This window comes from Trachemys scripta, chromosome 5 (genome assembly GCF_013100865.1).
Source record: "Trachemys scripta elegans isolate TJP31775 chromosome 5, CAS_Tse_1.0, whole genome shotgun sequence".
Taxonomy (NCBI): domain Eukaryota; kingdom Metazoa; phylum Chordata; order Testudines; family Emydidae; genus Trachemys; species Trachemys scripta.
This window is the reverse complement of record NC_048302.1, coordinates 10,334,174-10,348,386: the sequence shown is the minus strand read 5'-3', so window position 1 is coordinate 10,348,386 and position 14,213 is coordinate 10,334,174. Positions and strand designations below refer to the sequence as shown.

Genomic DNA, 14,213 nt, shown 5'->3' with positions numbered 1-14,213 from the left:
ATTTATTTATTTATTTATTTATTTATTAATTAAACTGTAACTGTTGGAAGGACAGAACCTGCTTTTTCTTTGGTGTTTTTATATTCTGCAATCTCTTTCTTTTCCAAAGGTATTGGAACACCGCACAGACACAATATAGTAATTAAATGTGTATCATGGAAAATAATTTATAATATTAAAATATAATTGTTATAATAAAAATTAATTATTTAACACACACACCTATATGAGCGATGGTAATTATAAAAATGGGCCATTAGAAATATAAGATGTGATTGCTTTGCTAACTGCTTCACTATTTCTGACCCCAGGGAAGTCCTAATTGTACAAGCAGTAAATAGATAGAAGTACTTGATAGAAGTACTTTGAACTACTTAATGATTTGCTTCAATTACCTGTTAATTTGCACAAGTGGAGCTCCAGAAAGCATTGGTTAATGTGACCCCGGTATAGGTGTGCATGGAGGGGTCCCTTCATAGGTGGCTCTCAGATGGATGCATGTGCAGAGTGGGACAAGCATATGAGATGTCCATGTTTATATAGCTCAGTGCGCTCCCAGGGATACTATGGTGTAGATGCAGTCTGGTAGTACAAATGTCAAGAGATTTAACCATTTTAGGCCTTTATCTTTTAGACACAATCCTTTGCTTGAGTCCCAGTGTGTGGGGGAGAGGTAGGGTCCTGGTCCCCCCTATTCATTTTGGGGTGCTGTGTGTCATACTGGCATTTGGCAGCTGCTGTGTATTCCCCTCCATCGCAAAGCACAAACATTTTAAATAAAGTACTTGCTGTTTCTTAATTAGCATCCCAGAAAATTTTGTATTGATTGCATTGAGTCAAACATCTTTCTGTTTTCTACTTGACCATGGCCAACTTTATAATTTTCATGGGATATGCAAGTGGGGTTTTGTTTTGTTTTGTTTTGTTCTGTTTTTAGATTACTTGTTCTGCTAATAAGGTTTTTCATTAAAGGTGACCCCTTCAGACCTGCTAATCATAGGCTTTGGACAGCATTTTCTGCATGTTTTTTTCCCCATGTGAAAACAAACCAGTATCCAACTAATTAACAAATCAATAACTAATTACAGCTATTGTATAGCTTCCAAAGAAAAACATCATTTGATAAAATAGTAGCTAGAATAGAAGTGAGAGATTTAATTTTTTTCCCAGAGGAAACATGGTATCATGGTTAAAGCAAGCTTCCTAGGGCTATGTCTACACTAGTACTTTTGTCAACAAAACTTTTGTCGGTGAGGGGTATGAAAAAAGCACACCCTGACCGACTCTTCCGCTGACATAGCTACTGCCCTCGTTAGGGGTGGTTTAATTATGCTGACAGGAGAGCTCTCTCCTGCCGGCATAGAGCTGCTACTACAGGAGACCGTACAATGGCTGTAAGGTCTACAGTGTAGACATCCTCCCAAACTACTCTTCTACAGCCCAACATTTCTCTGTCACCAAGGACAACACAGTAGTCCTCTTTGTCACTTTATCCTGGCATCTTCTTTTGACTCTGCCCTCTTTCTAGATCCACACATCCAGGCTACATTTAAATCTTGCTGCTTCTTTCTGGACAATGTCTCTAAAGATATGTCTACACTACGAGCTAGGGGTGTGATACGCAGCTTCTGTACACATACTTGTGCTAGCTCTTTTCGAGCTAACGCACTAAAAATAGTAATGTAGCCACTAGCTGCCCGGAATACAAATTCGCCTGAATCCTGTGGGTACATATTCCGGGCAGCTAGCCTGTGCCACCACTTGCCACTGTCCATGTTACCATGGCTGTTCTACTGTTTTTAGCATGCTAGCTCAAAGAGAGCTAGTGCAAGTATCTGTATATGAGGTGGGTATCACACCGCTAGCTCACAATGTAGGCATACCGTAAGATTCAGCTTCTCTTCTCTGTCAACACAGCTAAAACTCTCATGCCAGGATCTCAGCATCTCCCAACTTGACTACGGCAACCTCTTTCTTTCGAGTCTTGATAAGTCACCTTGCCTACCACCCATTAAATACACTCAAAACACTGCCGCAACGATAATTTTCTTGACTTGTTGCTCTGTCACTTCCTTTTGCATTCCTCCATTGGTTCTCCCTTCTCCACCACATAAAACAAATGGTTTGTCTTCACTTTTAAGGCCTTTTTATGGCATATCTCAGTCCTACCTATCGCGTCTTGTATGCTATCAAGTGGTCAACCTCACCTCTGTTCCGTCAACAGTGCTAACCTTTATCACCCATTAGTCCAATTTTCCTTCAAACAGCTTCATGCTTTTTCTCATGTTCTCTTATGCTTAGAATGAGCTATGTGTAAAAATTCACAAAGCCTTTATGTTATCCTCCTTTACGTCTCTCCTAAAAGCCCACCCATGCGGTGATGCCTACAAAACACTCAGCAATGACTAGGCAGTTGGTGCGCTGCGACTACTGCTTACTGAGCTAATCATAATCTGTTGCCTTGTGTTCCCCTCTGTTATATCCACCTGCTGTCTCATCATGCACTTAGATTGTGAGCTCTTAAGGGCAGAAACTGTCTTTTTGGTACACATGTGTACAGTGCCTCGCAGAATTGGGCCCTGACTGGGGTGTCTAAGGTCTACTGTAATACAAATAATAGTAATAAAGCACAGGACTGTGAGTCAGATCAGGTTTCCACCTTTGCCACCAGTCTTGCTCTTTGACCTTGGACACCTCTCTGTGCCTTAGTTGCCCCATCTGTAAAATGGGGATAAATAATCTATATTTCACAAAGGGTTTTGAGGTTTAATATCTCTTAAGTTGTTTTGAGATCTGTGGCTGGAAAGTGTTGGTTTTTTGTTCGTTTTAAAGTGCAAAATTTTATTGTTATCTAATATTAATTTCAGCCGTTTTCAATCAGTGAAATGAATTGGCCACATGATGGCAGTGTAACATAAGTAAGGAGGACAAAGTCTGATTTACTGACTAATGATTGACTCTGGGAATAGATTGGAGTGTGCTGGCTTTTAGCTCTAAAGTCATTGTTTTTGTCTGAAAAGCAGCAGCAGCGATATTAACAGATTCAAGGGTGGAGGTGAGAGTTGTTCATTAAGTATTTCTTGTGAATTTAGAACTGGTGAAAGGTGCTGCCTCAAAGCCTGGGGATTGAAGTCCTCTCTATATACTCAGAACAGTTATAGTAGTGGCTTTGTAAACTCCCCTCTTTCTTGCAGAGCCCTGCCTTTAGGCCTCTGCAGTGATCTAGAGGGGCCACCTCTAAGGCATTGTCTACACTAGGCAGCTTACAGAGCACAGCTGCACCAAGATCTCTCATGTAGCTGCTCTGTGCTCTCCCATTGACATAATTAAACCACCCCCAACGAGCGTGTCTCCCACCAACATAGCACTGTCCACACCAGCGCTTATGTCAGTGTAACTTATGCCGCTGAGGGAGGTGTTTTTTACACACCCCCTGAGCAACATCTGCTGAGATAAGTGGTTGTGTACATATCCTAAGCCCTGGTCTACACTGGGGGGCGGGAGGGGGGAATCGATCTAAGTTACGCAACTTCAGCTACGTGAATAATGTAGCTGAAGTCGACGTACTTAGATCGACTTACCGTGGTGTCTTCACTGTGGTGAGTCAACTGCTGCCGCTCCCCCGTCAACTCTGCCTGCACCTCTCACGGTGCTGGAGTACAGGAGTCAACGAGAGAGCGCTCGAGAGTCGATTTATCACGTCTAGACTAGATGCAATAAATCGATCCCCACTGGATTGATCACTGCCCACCGATCTGGCGGGTAATGTAGACATACCCTAAGAGTGAGAGGGTAATTCACTCTCCTTTCTCATTTGGTCCTTCACTACTCTGTTTAGTGTGTCATTTATGGTGGTGGTTTCTGAGTGTTGCAGACATCAATCCACTGGAACCTGGACTGAAACCACTACACTATTTTCACACAGACCAATGAACACTATATTTTAACAACAGATTTAAATTTTAATTCACGAGGTATCTGGGCTTGTCTGTAGTACAAAAGATGTGATAATTTAACTAAATCTGTTTGAAATAGATCTCAGTTAAACTACTGATTGCCATATGTGGGGTTAGCAAGGATTTTTCCCCCAGATCAGGCTGGCAGTTTAGTCATAGTGAATAATAATGGTGACCTGACAGACTGTTGAACTGAATAAAATACATGTGGTTTTCCTTAAAAATAAAATAGTCAGGCTGGGAGTGCTCACTTCTGTTGACAGCTGAGAAGAAATATAATTTTTAAATAACAATTTTCCAGATCATATAGATGAACGAACAGTCTGCAATATTGTTGCACCTGAAAAGGATGTGGATGGATTCCATATTATCAACATTGGACGACTGTGTCTTGATCAACCTTCTGTAATACCTGCCACTGCTGCTGCTGTTTGGGAAATTATAAAAAGAACAGGTAGGAAACTAAATGTCTATTGAAATGCTCTGGAGAAGAAAAATGAATGCTGGCAAGAAGGCATATACAAAGATATTTACATGATAGGATACAGCAGGATGGATTGATTTAAATCAAAGCGATTTAAATAATCAATTTTAATCAGTAAGTAGGAAAGCTTGATTTAAATAAACTATTTCCTGAAGGAAGTCTGATTCTCATTAGTTGGTAACCTTTAAAACATGTTGAATTGCTACTAAATATAGCCTTTCACTAAATTTGGTGCTTCTTTTTGCTAACCAGGAGGATGCACTATGTACATTTATTTAAGCGATTAGTTGAGCTTAACTTCTATTCATTGAGATTCTTAACTTTTACATATTTTATTATATTAGAAAATGAAGGATTATGCCTTTCTTATTTATTAGATGAGATTAATTTTTTACTTGTGATTTGTGCCAAATTCTATTTGGATGGAAATTCAATTAAAAATGAACAAAAACAGATTTTTTTTTTTTTTTTTAAATAAAGCTACCTTAAATGTGCTGGATGCATAAGAAAAAAAAGTTTTTCAAAACGTGTGATTAAACTAACTGATTTATTAAACAAAGTAAATATTATCTGTAGTTTAGTGAATTGAACAGATTACTTCTGGTCACCATGTGCTTCCAGATTTTAGAACTAGTAGATCCCATGCACTTTCACCAAGTTTTTATTCCTAGATCAGAAGAGGAAAAGAAGTTTTCCTTCTTTTTCAACTCCCAATTGATGTTTTAACTTTCAGTGAACTCATCCTTGAATTTAACTAGTTGAATAAATTGAAATGAAAGAAGTGTTCTCTCTGCATTGAAGTAGTGCAGTCTCTGAAGAGACTACTGCTGTCAAAAGTTGGTTTGGCATTTCAAAACTTGGCAGCAAACATGTACTGCTTCATATTATTTTTTTATGTTACAGTACTGGACTGAATGGAGAAGAAAGGATTAAAAGAATATTTAAAGAATAGTAAGATGGATGGAGCAGTATTCTGCAGATAGAATAAGATATTTAAAGCCAGTAGATGTACAATAAATTGAGCACAGCGAGAATATTCAAAACATTGTATTGATCTTTCATGATGTAATTTTATGGTCACCAATATCTTTTGCATATTTTTGTAATATCATATGCAAGTACCTGTACTAGAGCTTATATGAACCTCAATTTTAAGTAATGAAAGATAATTTAAGTGATAAATTGGATAAGTTCTGCAGAAAAATATAAAATTGAGGGCAAAAATTCCCTATTATGAAAACACCTATTTTAAAACTAAAATAGGAAAAAATATATTCAAGTTCAAGTGGTGAGGTTTTTTGGGGTCTTTTAGACTAGCTGAATTATTTTTTAATTTGTTTTTCCCTGTAAGGAATACAAACATTTGGAAAAAATGTTGTTGTAGCTGGAAGATCTAAGAATGTAGGAATGCCTATTTCAATGCTTTTACATACAGACGGAGAACATGAAAGGCCTGGAGGTATGTCCAAGAGTATTATGCTTTACCTTAATAACCTGATCAGTGAAGGTGCCCAAAAAGGGGCAGGGGAAAAGAAAATGGAACATTTCATCCGTAGTACCATCACTTTATTTTTTTAGAATCCTACTCAAACAATCTATTCTGTGTTCCGAATATGTTTGGATTAATAATGTTTCCTTCCAGTTTCCGTGCAGAAAACACCGTGCTCGTAATCTCGTGAAAATATTTGTTCTTGCAAAATTTCCAGCTTAATTGTTTAAACTCTTGAGGTTCAGACTGTTTGGATAAGAATCTGAACCTTTGGATACTTATCCAAATTCAGCCCAAACTCTGCACTTCTGAGATTCATCAATCCCTACTTAAAATAAACATGTTCAATTTGGCCAGGAGGCAGTTGTCGTTTTTGGAACACATCCTAGCAGTCTTGTTAATGTATAGTTCCTAAGTTTACCTTGTTTAGGTGCATAACCAACGATTTGAAATCTCTCTACTCACCAACAAATCTATTCCACACAAACACAAAACCAGTCTCCCAAGATAGATATTCCTCTGCGCTGAATCTGATGATAAGCACAACTGAAGCAGTTAGACAGTGGTCTCTAACAGTGTATTGAGGAAGGGGTTGATTAAAACTAAATTAAATTTTCTGTAAGAAATGTTGACCATAGAAATGTTTAAAATGATATGCAGTGACTTAATTTTTTATACATGTCCATACTTAGGACCTGACTGAAAGCTTGCTAAGAAACAGAACAAGAAGCAATGGTCTCAAGTTGCAGTGGGGGAGGTCTAGGTTGGATATTAGGAAACACTATTTCACTAGGAGGGTGGTGAAACACTGGAATGGGTTACCTAGGGAGGTGGTGGAATCTCCATCCTTAGAGGTTTTAAGGCCCGGCTTGACAAAGCCCTGGCTGAGATGATTTAGTTGGTGTTGGTCCTGCTTTGAGCAGGGGATTGGACTAGATGACCTCCTGAGGTCTCTTCCAACCTTAATATTCTATGAAACACAAATCTCGAAGCAGAAATGGTAGTTTGTTTCTAGCTCACAGTGTCAGTATGACAAACTATCCAGAATCCCAATTCTCCTTCTCTTCCTGTCTTCCTTGTCCCTTGTTTTTTCTGGGCCAATCACAATATTTCATCACCAAGAATAGTCTCAACAACCACCATTTCATCTTGATTTCAAAGCTATGCGACAAATGCAGTTTCTTTCTCTCCCAAATAATTACATTGACTTAAATGGGACTATTCGTGTATGGCCCTTAATTTGGACTTCATCTTACTGAGCGATAAGTATTAATTTACACAACTGATTAGGATCAAATCCTGAAAGGTGCTGAGCGTCTGCTGAATTCCCGCTGCTACCATTGGCCTTAGGATCAGGCCTTCCCCTTTTGCCTCCATATACCTAAGGCCCTGATTCAGCAAAGTACTTATACGTTCTTAACTTTAAGCACATAAATAGTTCCACTGACTTCAGATAAGGATGGGTTTTTAAGTTATATTAATGAGAAAATGCATCCAAAACAAATCAACTTTGTTTGCTCCAATATAGCTTAAAACTGTTGACAATGATTAATTTTTCAATGTATTAAAATAGTATCTTCTGTCAGTCATGTTGTCACGGTTACAGGGCGAGATGCACTTTAGATCCCTTTTAATCTCTCTCAACTTGCACCACTTTGGGGAGAGGTTTAGCTACCTTCACCCCTCTCGGGTGAAACCTTGTGGTCCTACCGCTCTTAGACTTGATATCTGGGCTTCAGTCTCCTGTTTACTAACCATGTAAACCCAAAAGATCCAACTGCGTTTGGCACCTGACAACTGTTTTCCGCTGGGAGCCTGAAACAGCTGCTGATTAAAGTGACTCAAAAATATTTTATTCAAAAGAAAGCATTGTTTATTCAGCCAAATGTACATAATTCTCACAACAAAGGATAACAACAAAAACATTTATACGCATAGGTCTTTACCTATCCCGTAATCTTTCCTTGCAAGCTTTTGTAAGTTCCCTTCTGCCTGGCTGTCTCCATCTCTGGGTTGAGAGAGAGAGTCGGTTTGCTGTGGTTTAGTGTGTCTCTGTCAGAGTCTTCTCCCCCGAGACAGCTGCTGACAACTAACTCTACCTCCTTCTTCCCTAAGCCAGCATCTTTAAGGTTTTAGCATCCCCTATAATCCTAGGTATGGAAGAGTAAACTTTGCCAGCCTAGTTGGAGTCTAGCCCGGGGTATTTCCCAATTGATAGCTTCCTCATTTTTTCCACAAGGTGGTGTTCTCTGGACTGTACCTTATTTTTGCCATAGTTTCATTTCCCATTGATTTTCCCCTAACAACATCCTTTGATATAATTCTGTGGAGCCAGGCAGGGTGAAATCACAGAGGTAAACTGAGGTACACATGATATTTAGAAAAGAATAATGCAGAGACATCCTCATTTTCCAAACTTGTATATTACTTACAATTTTTTGTATATTCTTTTAAATTATTGGTATGTATATCTGACCCCTTTTGTAGTATACCATATTATTTAGGTTGTGCTTATCAACATTTATAAATGAAAACCAAAGTATCTTTTCATCTGAGACCTCTAACGTTAACTCTTAGCCTGGAGGAATTTAGTTATGGTTCAATTTATGTCCCCCCTGAAAATAAGGTTTATAATGGAATGACTGATGCTTCCTTAGTTATAGCGGCACTGATATGCCGCTATAATTGCAGAGTAAAAAGAATAACAAATGCTATTTAATTTTAAATAAGATATTACCCTATTGCAACATTGTTTTGATGTTAGAACTTCAGAAGTGTCATTTATAAATGAAGTAAAAATGGGTGTTGCTTAATTTCAGTCACATTTTGCTACACTCCTACTAAACATATTATTAATATAATGAAATGTTGAAAGCTTCTTACTAATCATATAGTTGTTTTTTTCCATGAAGCCTCTGTGGGAAAGTTAGTGTTTGGAACTTCTCTGTATGTTTGTGTAGTAATTATAGTCAGTGAAAAGCTGTGGGCTCAATCCTGCTCTCATGAAAATCAATGGGAATTTTGCCATTCATTGCCCGGGAAGAAGAATTAGTTCTCTTATATTGTTAGTTATGAGGTTTAAGGAAGCAGGACTAACTTTCCAAGTTCCCATCTACAATGCTGATCTAATTAGAGCAGTGACGTTTGATAGGCAAAAGTACTATACAGTTTTCCGGCTTCTACCAGCCAAGACTCAGAAGAATTAGTGATCTGAGACACTTTTTGTTTTATAATCAGAAAGAGAAATTGCTATGGAATTAGTTAGTAATGACCTGTTTCACAGCTTAGCTATGCGGACCAGTTAAATACCTGTTTTCTTCACTTGTAGTCAGGATTTGCCTCTGTTCTCCCATGCTTAGAATTGTTGATACAGTATTTAAATGAACCAGTTCTCCCAGTGTTTTCTTTGTAGCGACGGCCGTGTGAATGTATTTGCTCCAATGAAAGCTCGGCCCGCTTCCTGCGCATCCTGTTGTCCTTCAGGCCCCTAACATGTAGCCTAAATTACATTAAAATTTAATTAAAAATCTGCACAGCTACATCCATAACTAATGTTAAACCTTTTCCTTAAATCAGTAAGAATAGCAGAATGTGCAGAAAGAAGAGCAAATATGGCAGGTGACCAGCTTGGCTTAACAGTGAAGTCTTCGGTGAGCTTAAACTCAGAAAGGAAGCTTACAAGAAGTGGAAACTTGGACGGATGACTAGGGAGGAGTATAAAAATATTGCTCGAGCATGCAAGGGTGTAATCAGGAAGGCCAAAGCACGACTGGAGTTGCAGCTAGCAAGAGATGTGAAGGATAACAAGAAGGGTTTCTACAGGTACGTTAGCAACAAGAAGAAGGTCAGGGAAAGTGTGGGACCCTTACTGAATGGGGGAGGCAACCACATGATGTAGAAAAAGCTGAAGTACTTAATGCTTTTTTTACCTCAGTCTTCACAGACAAGGTCAGCTCCCAGACTGCTGCAATGGGCAACACAGTATGGGGAGGAGGTGAGCAGCCTTCAGTGGTGAAAGAACAGGTTAAGGACGATTTAGAAAAGCTGGACATGCACAAGTCCATGGGTCCAGATCTAATGCATCCAAGGGTGCTGAGGGAGTTGGCTGATGTGATTGCAGAGCCATTGGCGATTATCTTTGAAAATTTGTGGTGATCAGGGGAGGTCCTGGATGATTGGAAAAAGGTAAATATAGTGCCCATATTTTAAAAAGGGAAGAAAGAGAACCCAGGGAACTTCAGACTGGTCAGCCTCACTTCAGTCCCCAGCAAAATCATGGAGCAGGTCCTCAAGGAATCCATTCTGAAGCACTTGGAGGAGAGGAAGGTGATCAGGAACAGTCAACATGGATTCACCAAGGGCAAGTCATGGCTGACCAACCTGATTGCCTTCTATGATGAGATAATTGGCTCTGTGGATATGGGGAAAGCGGTGGATGTGATATATCTTGACTTTAGCAAAGTTTTTGATATGGTCTCCCACAGTATTCTTGCCAGCAAGTTAAAGAAGTATGGATTGAATGAATGGACTATAAGGTGGATAGAAAGCTCTCTAGAATGTCGGCTTAACGGGTAGTGATCAACGACTTGATGTAGATCTAGTTGGCAGCCAGTATCAAGCAGAGTGTCCCGGGATCAGTCCTGAGGCCGGTTTTGTTCAACATCTTTATTAATGATCTGGATGATGGAATGAATTGCACCCTCAGCAAGTTTGCAGATGACACTAAAATGGGGGGAGTGGTAGATACACTGGAGGGTAGAGATACGGTCCAGAGTGACCTAGACAAATTGGAGGATTGGGCCAAAAGAAATCTGATGAGGTTCAACAAGGACAAGTGCAGAGTCCTGCACTTAGGATCAAAGAATCCCATCCTCCAATACAAGCCGGGGACCGACCGGCTAAGCACCAATTCTGCAGAAAAGGACCTGGGGATTACAGTGGACGAGAAGCTGGATATGAATCAGCAGTATGCCCTTGTTGCCAAGAAGGCCAACGGCATAATGGGCTGTATTAGTAGGAGCATTGCCAGCAGATTGAGGGAAGTGATTATTCCCCTAGATTTGGCACTGGTGAGGCCACACCTGGAGTATTGCGTCCAGTTTTGGTCCCCCCACTACAGAAGGGATGTGGACAAATTGGAGAGATTCCAGCAGAGGACATCGAAAATGATTAGGGGGCTGGGGCACTTGACTTATGAGGGGAGGCTGAGGGAATTGGGGTTATTTAATCTGCAGAAGAGAAGAGTGAGGGAGGATTTGATAGCAGCCTTCAACTACCTGAAGGGGAGTTCCAAAGAGGATGGAGCCCAGCTGTTCTCAGTGGTGGCAGATGACAGAACAAGAAGCAAAGGACTCAAGTTGCAGTGGGGGAGGTCTAGGTTGGATATTAGGAAACACTATTTCACTAGGAGGGTGGTGAAGCACTGGAATGGGTTACCTAGGGAGGTGGTGGAATTTCCATCCCTAGAGGTTTTTAAGGCCAGGCTTGACAAAGCCCTGTCTGGGATGATTTAGTTGGTGTTGGTCCTGCTTTGGGCAGGGACTGGATGACTCCTGAGGTCTCTTCCAACCCTAATATTCTATGATTCTATGATTGCATGAATCCTCCATGTACATTTGATATCCAGAACTGTGTAAAGTATTCGTAGCAAATAGTTTATTTGAGTAAATTAGTTCTTTGTCTGTTTGCAGATTTACTTAGATCAACAGACTTAAGCTAGCATGAACTTCTTTTTCAAGCTCATTTGATTAATGTTTTATGCAAATATCTTTCAGTCTGGGATTGCCTACAGATTATAAGCAACTCCTATTCACCATCCATAATTCATTATTTATGCTGTGTGACTGGACATCTGAGTCCCAGGGCTATTGTTTTTGTTCCATGATTGGCTGTCTGAAACTTTTATATGCGGGGGAGGAATTGAAGCTGTTTAAGTCAGTTTCCAGATGACCATGCAAATGCTTCTGTCGCAAAACTTTGCAACTATATATTTGCACAGGTATTTGTAAGACTTTTTCTTTCTATGAACGTTCTTGCACATGAAAGTTATTTGTATGAATATTTGTGAAAGACAAATGAAAGGGTTATGAATTACCACTGAAATACATCTATAGATTTTTATTCCAGCAAATGTCTGCAAATGCTGTTTTGCAGTATTCACTCAGCTTTCTGAAAACCCCCTCCTGGAAATATTTCCTGTTTCATTGTTTCACCCCAGAGGTACTTAAAAGCTATAATAACACTTCCTTTGCCGTCACCTTTTCTCGAAACATATCTTTAAATTCAATGAGCCTTGCTTCATTGGGAAATCTTTTTCCTGCCCCTTAAGCTAATTTGTCAAGTTCTGTACTCTTTCCAGAATTTGAATATCTCTGTAGACTCAATATTCATTTCTGTATTGTACACAATAGACTGTCATCCAACATTACCTTCTAAAAGGGTAGCATTATCTTATATGGTCTTTAAATGTTCACCCTGCATATACTTTGTAAGACTTTATTTGCTTGTTTTATTTGTCAAGGATGAAGCCTCTACTTTCTGACTATTGTTACTAATAGGTCCTTTTCCTCCTGTGTGTCTGTGCATAATGTACTATTCAACATATAAGTGGCTTTTTCATTGGCTCTCCTTTGAAGTAGGATTTCATATTTATGAACATTGGGGAAATGAAGCAGGGGAACAAGGCAGCGGACCCAGCCAAAAGCTTCACCCATCCACTGAATAGAATCCATTTTCTTTGTTGTATAGCTTGATAAAGGAGATCACCATCAAGCCCCTGGCTCCTCCTCACATTTCCCCACCCCCCCATAAAACTCAACCACAGAATCTGCTCCCAACTTGTGCCTCCAACCTACTCTTCCCCCCCCCCCCCATGTTGAGACTCCCAACATGCTCTTGGCTGGCAAAGATACAATGTGCTGATTTCCTCCCAGTCAAATGTATTGTACTTCTAGAGAGGTGTCTTTGTATTTTTATAGGCTAAATTATCTATTCTTCTAGTCAAAGCATCCGTAACAAAACAAGTGCGGGAATGAAAGGAAGATGGATGTGTAGGTGTGTAATAGGGCTTTTGCCAACCCAAAAGCTGGCCGTAACTTGGGAATTGTGTGACTTATTAGAGGATGAATTAATTAAAGATGCTTCTATCAGTTTAACCCTTATTTGGCTTGATAGGAGCTTTGTAGACGATCCAAAAGTTGTCTTTGTCGGCATGATTTCCATCCCTATTTAATCCGTCTTTATATTATGGTTGAATTACAGACACAAAGGGCTAGATTCTGCCCTGTGTTGTGACCCCTGTATGATGGCTCTGTGGAAAGCTCCCAGTCTTAGAAGGAGGGGATTCCCTAGAGGCATATAGCCAGCAGAACTTATACAGCCCCTGTCATAGTGGAATGGAGCTCTGCACTTCAGCCACACTGTAGTGCTAGGTGGCTCTGTGGGGAGTCATTTAGAGCAGCCCCTGCAGTAGCCTACTTTGGGAGGTGCAAAAGAAGTGTACAGCCACCTTTGTACTTATGAGGTGCCCGCAACCTCAGCTCAGCCGCAGCCCCAGTGAATCAGGGCCCAGGTGAGAGGGAAATGATAAAACAAGGGAAGTGTTTTGTTGGTTTCCTCAAAACACTCCGTTTACACGTACTATAATACACATACTATACACAAAAGAACTTTACTTTGTTTTATAACCAAAGATGTGAATACTGTTGCAGATTACAAACATCTGTTATACTTACATGTTTGTAATCTGCAACAGTATTCACATCTTTGGTTATAAAACAAAGTGCAGTTCTTTTATGTATACTATGTGTATTATTTACTGCATTGTAGTCAAGTTACCCAATGCTCAGATAATGGACAACGTTCTTGTAATCCCTGAGAACAAGGAGATAGTTGCTAAGGAAACCTTCATTGGATTTTCTATTATTAATTTGAAATCTCAAATTTAGCATTTTGGCATACATTTTTTACATACCTTTTCCTTGTTTTAATCTATAAATGAGAGTGGATATACTAATTGTGGTGAAATGATCTAATGGGATAAATCTTTTTTTAAAGCGTGTATGTTTCCTGGTTACATTAAGAGTTATAATTTGCATCATACAATGTTTGAACCTACCCTCATAAACCAGCTACCTCTTACCATCTGACTTCTAAAAAGTAAGATACTAGTTAGAATTCTTCCCTCATTCTGATCCCGACATCCCTGACAAATCAAAAACCTCACAGTGTGATGTCCCAAGGCCATCCCACCAATGATGCCCCACCTAGCATACGGTAACCTGTT

The 14,213-nt window shown here is 39.7% G+C and overlaps 1 protein-coding gene across 1 annotated transcript in view; it reads left to right on the top strand.

Moving 5' to 3' along the window:
* MTHFD2L (methylenetetrahydrofolate dehydrogenase (NADP+ dependent) 2 like) overlaps positions 1-14,213 on the top strand; it is a 62,654-nt gene that overhangs the window by 27,632 nt on the left and 20,809 nt on the right. Inside the window, exons 4-5 of the mRNA XM_034772770.1 lie at positions 4,258-4,410; positions 5,792-5,899. Of these exons, the coding sequence (XP_034628661.1) occupies positions 4,258-4,410; positions 5,792-5,899 (261 nt within the window). The remainder of the gene's footprint in view (positions 1-4,257; positions 4,411-5,791; positions 5,900-14,213) is intronic.